The sequence below is a fragment of the Microtus pennsylvanicus genome, chromosome 1 (genome assembly GCF_037038515.1).
Source record: "Microtus pennsylvanicus isolate mMicPen1 chromosome 1, mMicPen1.hap1, whole genome shotgun sequence".
Lineage (NCBI taxonomy): Eukaryota > Metazoa > Chordata > Mammalia > Rodentia > Cricetidae > Microtus > Microtus pennsylvanicus.
Genome location: NC_134579.1, coordinates 168,699,806 through 168,712,343, shown reverse-complemented (window position 1 = coordinate 168,712,343; position 12,538 = coordinate 168,699,806). Strand labels below are relative to the sequence as shown.

The 12,538-nt window shown below is 45.1% G+C and overlaps 1 protein-coding gene across 2 annotated transcripts in view; it reads left to right on the top strand.

Annotated features, from left to right (window-relative positions):
• Positions 1 to 12,538, top strand: part of Lama4 (laminin subunit alpha 4) — a 151,505-nt gene that overhangs the window by 46,423 nt on the left and 92,544 nt on the right. Inside the window, exons 5-7 of one of the 2 annotated variants that reach the window (XM_075945457.1) lie at positions 7,869 to 8,083; positions 10,282 to 10,356; positions 12,379 to 12,530. In XM_075945457.1, coding sequence (XP_075801572.1) covers positions 7,869 to 8,083; positions 10,282 to 10,356; positions 12,379 to 12,530 — 442 coding nt within the window. Of the gene's footprint in view, positions 1 to 7,868; positions 8,084 to 10,281; positions 10,378 to 12,378; positions 12,531 to 12,538 lie in introns of both variants that reach the window. The other variant, XM_075945449.1, reaches the window with a different exon arrangement.

The following is a 12,538-nucleotide window of genomic DNA, read 5'->3' as shown; positions in this document are numbered from 1 at the left end:
CGGCTGTTCACAGTTCTCGAAGATGAAATGCCTTTACTAAAAGAATCTCGCAGAGAAGTGTTCCTAACAGAGCCACTGACCTCACCATTGGCCTTAGCAACTCCAGGATGTCATGCTTCCATAAAGGCAGGGAGGGAAATGCCAGAGGTCCTGGCCAAACGTCAAGTCTAGCAATCTATCTACACTTCTCTCCTCATGGACAGCAGACACAGACCAACCCCTCAGCAAGATTCACAAACTCAGCCTGTGGCTTAAGAAGTAAACTTTTAATTACAAGACATCTGTCCCCTTAGAAATATCCCTGCGTCTCCTAGAGAGTGGTTCTGGGACTCAAAAAGAGCCACAGCTCGTGGTGAAGCCAAAAGATCTCTACTTCATTATACTGACTTTCAAAAGTGAAGGATGGAGGTGATTCTTGCACCCGGTGAATGGAAGTCTTCCTTCCCGTTGACATTATGGGAGGGAAAGGGGGAGTTGAGGACCCACAGGAGGACTGACAAAGGAGATCAGATAGATGATTAACTAATGTTTGTGTCACAATCATTATGTGTCTCCTTATTTGGAGACACAGAAAAATGAGGCACTCAGTTTATTCATTTTCTGGCTCTGTGGGAGGTCTGAGATAATTGTTTATCAGGCAAGGATGGAGGTTTTTCTCCTGTGTCTGAAGTTAAATTCTGTGTAGTCTGATTAGGACAGAGCGTTTTGCTAATAGATCTCCAGTGTCTGCTATAAGGAGTTAATGGCCCTGGTGATCAAGTGCCAGGCTGGCACACAGAAGACCTCTGTAGGAAAACAAGGGTTCCCACTCTGACACAGGGCAGCATGCAGATAAAAAAAATTATCCTGCACATATCAGAGGCTCGTGTGATCTGCCATTGCCCAGTAAGCCTGAGTTTGATATGTTTTCTGCTGATGGAAACATATGCTTTAGAAAGAATTCAGGAGACGGGAGAGTGGAGGGATTCTGAGTCGCACACTGTAGAGATCCTTGCTTAGCCATGTTCCCTGCTGCATTGCTCACAGTAGCCAGGATGTGGAGCAAGCCAGGAGCTCTATCAATGGATAAACAGATGAGAAAAATGTATAGGTATGCAAGGAAACTTTATTCAGCTCTAAAGTAGAATCAAAGATGGCATTTGCTGGGGGTGCATGGAACTGGAGAGAGGATGTTATGTTTAGCAGAATAAGCCAGACTCTTGAAAGAGTCCAGTTGTGGGCTAACATGTGGGTGCTAGGAACTAAACCCAGGTCCTCTGCAAGAACAGCCAGAGCTCTGAACCACTGGGCCATCTCTTCAGCATTCTGATTTCTTTTAGTTTGGTTTGCATTCTATTTGAAATTTCATTTTGGCTTTCTTCTCAGACATATAAAAGCCATAGGTATGAGGAGTTTCCACCCAGTTTTACTTTTGAAATCTAAGATCATTTAAATGGACACTGGAGGGTACAGCCTATGTCAAAATTTATTCTTTAAAATGAGTCACACTATATGCCAATTGAAAGGTCTAAAACATAAATACATTTTGCTTACTCTGTCTCTTACCCTACTAAGTAATGTAGACCAAATGCAGCTACCCACTGTGACTCTTTGTAGGCAGTTTTCCTGTTCCAATCGCCTGCTCCCAAATAATCACTCAGTCTTAATTTTAATTGTAAATGTTCAGCCCACAGCTCAGGTTTATTACTAACTAGCTCTTACAACTCAAAGTAACCTATTTCTATTCATCTACATGCTTCCCCAAGGATCATGACTTTACCTCTCCAGCATGTCTTTCTTACTCTCCTTCTGGCTGGCCTCTCTTTCTCTCTCCTCCTTCTCCTCCTCCTCCTGCTCCTCTTCCCAATGTGCTTAGTTTGACTGTCCCGCATAAACTTGCCACGCAGCTACCAGCCAGTCAGCTTTTTATTAAACCAATCTGAGTGACAAATCTTTACAGTGCACAAAAGAATTATTCCACAACAACTCGTAGTCGGCCTGGGCTCCCACCTGCCTCTTTTGCCTAAAGCTCCCCTCCTACATGCTGGACATGCCAGTCCTCAGGTCCCCGGAATCAACAGGAGAACGTTAAACACTTCTGTTCTTAGGCTACAACTATGAAGCTAACAGTAGTCACTAACACTTAGCGAGCGCTTTCTTTCTGTGTGTCAGGAATGTTGTAAATACTGCACATACAGCAACAGATTTAAATGTCAAAAGCCATACTGTGGCCTATCATTCTGGCCATATTTATAAGAGAAAGAAATGGAGAGGAAAAGGATTAAGTCATGCTTTTTCTTCTTTTTTTTTGTTTTTTGGGGTTTTTTTTGGTTTTTTTTGTTTGTTTGTTTATTTTTTTGAGACAGGGTTTCTCTGTAGCTTTGGAGCATGTTCTGGTACTACTTAAAAACATACAAGCAGGTACCAACAGTATGTCAGGTACTGTGATATGGGAAGAGAGGACAGTAAAATACTGTTTCTGTAGGTGAGCTCACAGTGTCACAGCAGAGGTTAGAAAAAGCATGACTTAGCCTGGTGATGGTGGCGCACACCTTTAATCCAAGAACTTGGGAGGCAGAGGCAGGCGGATCTCTGAATTTGTGGCCAGGCTCCTGGTCTACAGAGTGAGTTCAAGGGGAAGGTTTGCTTTTCTCATTCCTATCCAGTATTTCCTTCTGTCCTTAAGGTACACTTGAACTATGTGGAACCTGACACTCAGAGCCATGAGGTAACTTAATCTAAGACCATATGGGTGGGTAGTGATAGATCCAACATTCACATCCAGAGCCTTTGCACTCCATGGATTTTTCAGATCACAAGCTTACCCGGTCTCAGTGCTTCGGCCTCAGTGGCTCACGTTGCTTTTAATCACATACTTTCATCCTTTTAATTTTCTGCCCAGTAAAGGACCATACTCAGACCTTATGAAATTTTACCATGTGAGTGCTGTTGCTAGAGGATCCGAGGAGAATGGGGGAAACCAAAACAAATCCTAAAGTATGGGGTGGGAGAAGGACCCCAGCAGAGAGACACAGGCAGAGTGTACAGAGTCATCAGAGATGCCGGTGACAATAGTTAGGATATTGATGTTAGCCTTAGAAATTAAAAAATAAACAAAAGAACAATAAAGAAGGCTGGGAAAACACAAACAGTTATTGCGGTTTTTGATGATGCAGAAATTTGGCCTAATACCCTCTAAAAAGCACCAGGTCTTGGAACAAGCTGTCAACACTGTCTTTTTCATAAGATTCCTCCGGAGCCTGTACTCTGTCTTGCCTCTGGCCTTTTGACTTCTCACCTTGAACAGTGAACAGTCTCTTACAATTCCCTAGCCGTATTTCTCAGTCTTTGATAAACAAAAGAATCACATTTAAATGGCACCTACTCTCTAACATGCTTTTTCTTTCTTGACATACCCCCGGAAGATGACTAGACTAGGACCCTCCCAGAAAAATTTCTGAGCCACCCAAGCAAGGAGTTTTGACTTCCTCAAAAAAGGCTTTCAGTAGCAGCTGTGTGGCCCTTGGGAGAAAGGCTGAAGAGGAAGGAGAGCAAACAACAGCTATAGATCAAAATTTCTTTTAATTTTTTAAGGCTGGGCACAATGACACAGGTCTGCAATCCTAGCAGCTGGGACGGGAAAGAATGAGAACCAAGGTCATCCTTGGCTACATACCAAGTTCAAGGTCAACCTAGGCTACTTAAGACTTTCCTCAAAAATGCAAAACAAAGTCGAGCAGTGGTGGCACACGCCTTTAATCCCAGCACTTAGGAGGCAGAGGCAGGCGGATCTCTGTGAGTTCGAGACCAGCCTGGTCTACAAGAGCTAGTACCAGGACAGGCTCCAAAACCACAAAGAAACCCTGTCTCGAAAAACCAAAAAAAAAAAAAAAAAAGCAAAACAAAGAAGTTGATTTGTTAAATGCAAGACAGCTAATCTCAGCATGGAATGGACCATCAGTTTATCCATGTTGGCTTCCTTATCTGTAAATGTGGGATTTCAAAGGAGACAATAAATAAGGAAAACATTTGTATGTTAGCTCATTAAGTCCATAAGGGTCCAAAGTTTAGACTGTAACTTCAGGGCTGACTCTAAACCAAAAGATGGTCTTGAAACTCAATGGTTTCCATTGTGATCAAGACTCCAATTTACAGGATACAAAATCTTGTTTTCCTTCCTCCCTCCCTCTGTATGTGTGTGTGTATCACCTGTGTACACATGCATATATGAATATATGTATACACACACACATATATGAATGTGGAGGTCAGGTGTCTTCTTCAATAATTTTCTACCTTATGTTTTGAGACAGTCTCTCACTGAAGTTGGATTTTGCTCATTCAGCTACGCAAGCTGGCCAGTGAGATCCAACCATCTCCCCATCTCCATTCCCCACACCAGAATTATGCACATCTCCTTTAATTTATGTGCACTCTGAAAATTAAACTCAGGTCTCATGTTTACACTGTCAGCACTTTATCAACTGAGCCATCTCCAGGTCCCCCTTGGTTTCCCGTTTCTGGAAGGCCAGGAGGCAACCTGTAGTGATGGAATGGAGTCAAGAAGGAAACAAAGGAACTGGCATCTGGCCTCCATGAGGCAAGCATGTCCTTTCACCCAAGCCCTCAAGATTCCCAGCTGCCCGCTGAAGTAGATCTGAATCCAATTTCAATGAACCAACAAGTCTAATACTTTTCTGTAGGTGAACTGCAGCAAATAATAGAAATTCAATCCAGCTACAGGCTCCATAGATGAATAATTTATGCTGGCTGGAAGACCAAAGGCCTAGAAATCTGAGGCACAAAGACATAAGGAAATATGAATAACAAAACTTATTGGACATTTCCTCTCAGGGTGTTTCTTTGTAGAGTATAGAACTCACATTCATCCTTGTCTTTTCATTGACTTGTAGAGAACATTATATTATAGTTAATTCATTTCCTGTTCTCTCAGAACAGGAGCTGTGTTTTCCTCTTCCTGTCAACCCCCCCCCCCACATACCTTACATAAAAGGGACATGAATTGTCCCTCTGTTGGGTGACTTTATTCATTCATAGCAGCAGCAGCAGCAGTTTGGTACAGGGTAGAGCAACAGAAGGAATATCAGGGTTGGAAGGGCTGAGCCTTGAGTTGTGACCTCCGTGTGATCCTAGAAAACAGAGGTGACTAGCCTTGCAGCCTCAGACAGCCGGGTGTGAGAGGTCTCCCTCCAGCTGTCAGTGGGAACTGAAAGAGCTAACAACAGAGCAGCTCTGAAACATGGTTCAAACAAAGGACATAAAGACTGACAGACACCAACGTTACAACTCCACCGAAAGACGGACATAGAGAAACCAGCTTGAGAAAAAGACTGAGAGCCGTGCACCATGTGTTACACAGTAATGGGGTTCGAGAGCCCTGGGATTATGTGTGATTTGCTTGCACTCATTGATCTGCTTTTCAAATGCTCTGAATCAGGGCTCTCTTGCCTCAAAAGGAAACTTTTTAAAATGTAGTAATGTATTATTATGGCCCTGATGGTTGATCTCTTTGGAAAGTCCTCCCTATGATCCACTTTGAAGACCATCTCCCCCAAAATACAGTATCTTATTATCACTGCCCTGATGGCTGATTTCTTTGCAAAGTCCTCCCTGTGGTCCACTCTGGAGGCCATCGCGCCAAACCTATCCTGCCACATCCCTCTTCAGTCTCTGTCCCATTCTGAGAGTGGTCAACACCATTTCTTCACACTCAGAATCCGCCCCTAGATTTCTCTCTTTTTCCTTTTCCATGAGAACTAATCCTTCCGCCTGGCTGTCGGCTCTACTAAGAAGTGACCACATTTCTTCCAGCCCCTCCCATGCTGCCTTCAGCTCCTCTTTGCCCCTTCTTCCCTAATCTAGCTGTAGGCCCTACAGCAAAGGACAGTCCATTATCACCCAGCAAACACCTATAGTTTAACCTTGGCATATGCTCTAAAAATGCAATCCTGCATCGAAATCCAAATTCCTACTTTTTCCTTCAAAAATATGATCTGCCTGGGATAAAACCGGACTCGTTGAACATAGCGGACAACGAGGACTACTGAGAACCCAAGCACAATGGCAATGGGTTTTTGATCCCACTACACGTACTGGCTTTGTGGGAGCCTAGGCAGTTTGGATGCTCACCTTACTAGAACTGGATGGAGGTGGGTGGTCCTTGGACTTCCCACAGGGCAGGGAACCCTGATTGCTCTTTGAACTGACGAGGGAGGGGGACTTGATTGGGGGAGGGGAAGGGAAATGGGAGGCGGTGGCGGGGAAGAGACAGAAATCTTTAATAAATAAATTAATTAATTAATTAAAAAATATGATCTGCCAGCCCAAGTCCTTTGTCTCCCAAAGGCTAATAACCTGGTAATAAATGACTTGTGCCTTTGGGCAAGTGCCCCCTTAAGTGAGGCCAGAAGTCCTTACTCTCAAAACAGGGTCACTTTGGGGAAAAAGGAAGAAGATATCTTTGCCTCCAGGCAGAGAACACCTCACCCAGGGTACCCAGTGTGGCTCATGAGTGATGGCTGAAGAGAGTTGGTCTCCACCTCCTTTAAAGTTGCTATGATATAGACACTAACTCATTCCTCCCCAGTAGATTGAGGTATATGCACTTGGGTCTCTATTAGTTCACATACTAAAGCACCAGGAAGAATAGCAATCTGGTTTCTACTCTGTTTACTTCTGGTATTTTCCAATTCTGCCACCCACTTTCTGTTCAAGCTGCCTTTGCTCAATCACAAGATGGCAGCCGGTAGCTAAGGACCTAGCCTGCTGCCCTTCTATGGCATTCAAACAAGGGTCTAGCCTGAGCTTCTCTGCTGGCTAGTTTCATGTCAACCTGACACAAACTAGAGTCATCTGAGAGGAGGGAACCTCAGTTGAGAAAATGTGTCCAGAAGCTCCAGTTGAAGGGTGTTTTCTTAATTAGTGATCGGTGGGGGAGGGGCCAGCCCATTGTGGGTGGTGCCATCCCTAGACTGGGGGTCCTGGTTTCTGTAAGAAAGCAGGCTGAGCAAGTCATGGGAAAGCAAGCTGGTGAGCAGCTCCCCTTCATGGCCTCTGCATCAGCTCCTGCCTCCAAGTTCCAGCCCTGCTTGAGTTCCTGTCCTGACTTCCTTCAGGGATAGACTATGATATGGAAGTATAAGCCAAATAAATAGTTTCCTCCATGACTTTATTTTATGGTGGTTCATCATAGCTGCAGTAACCCTAACTAAGACAGCTTTAACAGAATTGTTCCCAAATCAGATACTTTGGGCTAGGAGAATGCTCAGCAATGATTGGCTCAAACTAAGTTCCTTGAACAATTCATTATGGCAGGACAGGGGGTGACGGTTCTCAGTAGAGGTGCCACTAACATTTTGGCCAAGATATTGCTCAGCTGTGTCCTATTGATGCATTCTATTACTGGACATTTAGCAAAGGGACCCCACCCATCACATGCCAGCTATGCAGACCAGTCCCCAAGACCACCAACAGTGCCCTCACACTAATTCAACCAAGACGCTGCTGCATTTGGGGTCTGAATAATCTAGAACACACTGAGAAGGAATGGTTCAAAAAAAAACTCTAAAGGGGAGAGATGAGAGGTAATACTCATAATCTTAGCCGTTGGCAGGGTGAGAAAGAAGAATAGATCATGAATTCAAGATCAGCCTGGGATGTATGGGAAACAAAGAATCAAAATAAACATGCAAACAAGCAACGATAATGTTTGGAAGTCTGATCATATTAATAATATGGGAGAACTGGAATGAATCCAGGCGGGATCTACAAACACTCACTATGTATTTCTTCTATGTAGGAAAGATTTTTTAAGCATAGTTATGAAATAACTATGGATGCTAAATAGCTGGCATGTTTAACACTTTCAGATGTGCTCCTGGTTACTATGGAAACCCCTTACTCATTGGAAGCACCTGTAAGAAGTGTGACTGCAGTGGTAATTCGGATCCCAACCTGATCTTTGAAGACTGCGATGAAATCACTGGCCAGTGTAGGAACTGCTTACGAAATACCACAGGCTTCAAGTGTGAGCGCTGTGCTCCTGGCTATTTCGGAGACGCCAGGACCGCCAAGAACTGTGCAGGTACAGGCTTTAAAACACTCAGCCAGCTATGTAGGTAACACTGCTCTCTGTCAGAACTGAATTTAGGTAAAGAATTTTTGTTGAGGGAATATTCCCAATGTCCTCCTGATATTCATTTAAAGCAATGGCTCACAACTCTTGAATGCTGCAACTATTTAAGATAGTTCCTCACGTTGTGGTGACCTCCAACCATAAAACTATTTTCATTGCTACTTTATAACTGCAATTTTGCTACTGTTATAAGTCCTAATGTATATATATGATATGCAGGATATCGGATATGCAGCATGACCCACAGGTTGAGAACTGCTGGTCTAGGGCAATATACAGACTGCACATCAAAATTTACCAAAGTTAGACATTTTCAAAAAGGCAATTGATGACCCTTAGCTTGTGAGTGGAGTGAGCTGAGGCAAGCGACAGCAATGTGAATGATTTCTTATGTTCATATTTGTGATCTCGATAGAAGAAGTAAGTCCTATCGTGATGAGTTACCTGTATCAACCAGGGACTGAATGGAATCTGATGTGGCTCAAGTGAGCTATTTTGTTCTGGAAGCTGTGTCCTCTTTCACTTACACTTAATAAAACGAACGTTTCAGAGAAGTAAATTCAAAGGCACAGACACGGTTGAATCACACAGGGCCCTCTACATTCCCTCCCATGGGCAGAATCAGTACTTCAGAGAGAGGGTGGAAAAATCTCATGGTTCGACTTCCATTCTTCTTGAAGTGCTCACTCCTCATCCTTTGTTTCTCCAGCACCTTTGCTGCATAGAACAAAGCTCTTCAGACAGGCAGTGAACTGCCTTCCTCCAGGAGGAAGGAGGGCTGCCCCCGAGTGCTTCTGCTCCCTAGGCGACTTTTAGGAAGGACAGGAGAGAAGCAGGGAGTGTTACAGCATGCATTCTGAGAAATGCTCTGGTTGAAAGAGTCGCTTGAAAGACTTACAGAGGGAAGAGTTTACTATTGAGAAAGATGTGCCTGTGATCTGACCATAGTGAAAAGAAACAAGCCTATAGGAACAGAAAGGCTTCCAGAACCACAATACTAAAGACAATGGCAGGCAGAAGACTGCGCAGTCAGAAGGGTCAGGCATTAGAAGTGTGGCAGGAAAATCAGCCTGAAACATGGCGTCATTATTCTCATAGCACTAACTAAACCTCTATTTAAACAATAAAGATGCAGCTGCTCCTAGCTGATACTGCTGTGGGAAGCAATGGAGCAGGACCTCACAGAGGGCTCTAATAAGTCTGCGTTTTGTGGAGCATTACACAGTTGAAGTATAATAAGCGATGGGCTCCTTGGAGTGAATCTTCTGTGGTTTCTCTGTGAGGAAAAACTCCTAGTTCTATTCCAGCTTATGGCTGGCTAGCTAGCAGAGGTAGCCTAGGGATTCTTAAATTACTACAAATTTACTTGCACACAAAAGCTCCAAGGGGAGGGGGGTTTCAGAACGTAACTGGGTGGTAAAGCACACGGCCGGTTCAGTCCCCTTCATTGCCTGGGGAACTACTGGAAAATTAAAAGTCTAATAAGATTGGATTTTGGTTTTTTTTTTTTCCAAAAGGTTTTACTGAAAAATCACCAGTAGACGAATGATGGGCTCTCGAGCCTTTTACATTCGTGTGAAAATGTTCCCAGTTCTTTTCCTGGCACTATTCCTACCATCCCCCCGACACCTCCCATTTGGAGTTCGGAATCTGTCTTGCCAAGAGTCAAAGGCTTGGGAGCCAAGAATTGCTCCTGGGCCTCGTCACTCTCTCCTCTGGGGCTGTTCCCTCACACCTGGCAGGGACCAACCCTGCTGTTGGATTCACTGGAGACTCTCAGCGCTGAAAGGATGGCTTTCGATTTCAAGCTGAAGGCTGGGCTCTGTGGCCATTGTTTCCTTGTGAGAATTTCCCAGGCCTTTCTGAACTAGAGATCTGTTGAGTTATAAGAGAATCCTAAAGAGCTAGGAGAGGAACCTGAGGAAATGAGATTTCGTTTTGGTCATCTTTGCCCATCCCCCTTGCCTTCACTGAACTGACAGAACAGGATTGTCTTGACATCACAGACTCCCTACTCACGAAGATGAATTAATTCCCACTGAAGGATTTCACAGCAGTAGCCAGTGTTTCCGGAGACCATGGAAAGACGGCCCTGTTGTAAGCATTAGACGATAACTCCCTGCTCTCTTCGTGTTTTTGTTCCCCAGTGTGCAACTGCGGGGGAGGCCCATGTGACAGCGTAACCGGAGAGTGCTTGGAAGAAGGACTTGAACTCCCCACAGGCATGGACTGCCCAACCATAAGTAAAAATAACCATACATGAATGACTAACCTGCTTTCTCTAATGTGCTGCAGGTGTTCAGTTAGGAAGAGCCATTTGCAGTTAAAAAAAAATTCAAAATAGTGGAAGGAAAGAGCTGACCCCCAAAATTATTCTCCACATGCACAATGAGGCACACACAAACACACACACACCACATACATAGACACCACACACACACATACACACACCCCATATACACATATTCCAGACACACTCATACCACACACACACACACACTAGACACACACATATACACACCCCACATACACATATACACACCACACACACCCCACATACTATGCACACACACCATACACACATATACCAGGCACACACATACACACCACACACCAAGCACACACACAATACACACATATACCAGGCACACACACACACTAAATGGGTAATAAAGGTAGTAAAAAGAAATGTTAAGATGGATGTGATTCCTGGAAATGTTTCGCCCTCAGCCAGGCCTGGATTTAAGGTTGTATTCACTCCAGGGTCATGGACCCCGTACAAAGGTCCCTGATGGTCCTGCTCTCATTCAGCAGGGAGGCAGCTGTTGGTGACATCACTCCACTTTAGACATCTTACTCAGCTGGTCTTCACACTCAGCTTCACTCTTCCAGGACAGAGCTCCCTCTGCACTGGCTGACCAGCCCTCAGATAATGGGACAGACAGTGCTTCACGACACCTGTAGACAGGGAAACACCAGGAGACTTAGGTAGCTTCCCCAACTCGCCCCACATCTGGAGAGTGACCAGAAGTAAAGTAAAGGGCCCTACAAAGCAGGGTCCCTTTCTTTTTTTCTGGATTGCTTTGTCACTCTTGAGAAACGAATCTTTGGTCTTAAAGAATATTTGCTCATTATGTATCCCTATTGGTCCCAAAGGCCTCGTGGGCAGGAGAGTAAATACAGCCAGTGCATCATATCTTAGAAGATGCCCGAGATGGGAGGCACTGCAGGGCAAAGTTTATAATTATCAACTAGACTGTCCCTTGGCCAGCTCCATTTAAGGATACCCAGGTGCCTGCAAAGCCCTAAACATCTTCCGCAGCCTGAAATGTAGGCTGGGGACTCGTTTTTCTGAGGGAACTTAGGGGTAGTACTATGTTGACCTTCCAATAACAAATTAACATATTAACACGCATTAACCCATTAGCCACCATTTCCCAGCTCTCCGGAAAGCAGCTGCTCCCGTGAGAAGGAGCATGGGAACTGGAGAGGTAGAAAGAGAGGTCAAGACACGGTGCAGAGCTCAGTGTGTGTTCTTTTGGATGGTATCCATGGAGGGCTGCTCGGTCCTGGGCGGGGATCACGGTGTGAAAGATGAGAAGCAATGAGAGACTGGGGCTCAGCTCTTCAACATGCCCAGGTTCAGTCAGAGCTTTGGCTCCTTTCTTGGAAACTAACTCATGCATGACATTAACCAAAAATCGTACGCTGCAGACCTGCTCTGAGGGCTTGTTCATCTAGACAGGAGGCGGGGCATGGAGAGAAGACAGGCCCTCCCTGGGGGAGGCAAAGGCAGGTGCAGCATTCCCGCACTGCCTGAGAAAAGCTAATGGGGAAAGAAAGATGCTGGGCCACTGGCCTGCTCTTCCAGCAGCCACCAAGCAAAGAGGAGAGGCTGACAATAATGGAATCTTTCCAATGGGGGGGGGGGGCACTACTAAGGAAAAGTGGGGAAGGGCTTCTTGTCCACCCATCCCATGATGCTCCTCCTTCCTGTCAGCAATTAGTGTTGCTATTACCCTCCCGTCCCTGCTGCCCGCTTCTCATTATGTTTTAAGTAAAAAAAATCCTGCCTGAGGTACAGTTGGTTTGGTAAAGACTGGTCCTACATGGCCCCAGCATCTCCTCAGGAAACAAAAACAAACATGGCATTAGCCGGGGGGGGGGGGGGGGTCCAGCTTAAGGCCATATGCTTCCAGCTGCCTTTCGGTTCTGCAGAAATGACATCCCTGTTTCATCTGCAGGCTGTGACAAGTGCATCTGGGACCTGACTGATGACCTGCGATTAGCAGCACTCTCCATCCAAGAGAGCAAATCCGGGCTGCTGAGCGTGTCCTCTGGGGCGGCGGCACACAGGCACATCAACGAGATGAACTCCACCATCCACCTCCTCAAAGTATGCTA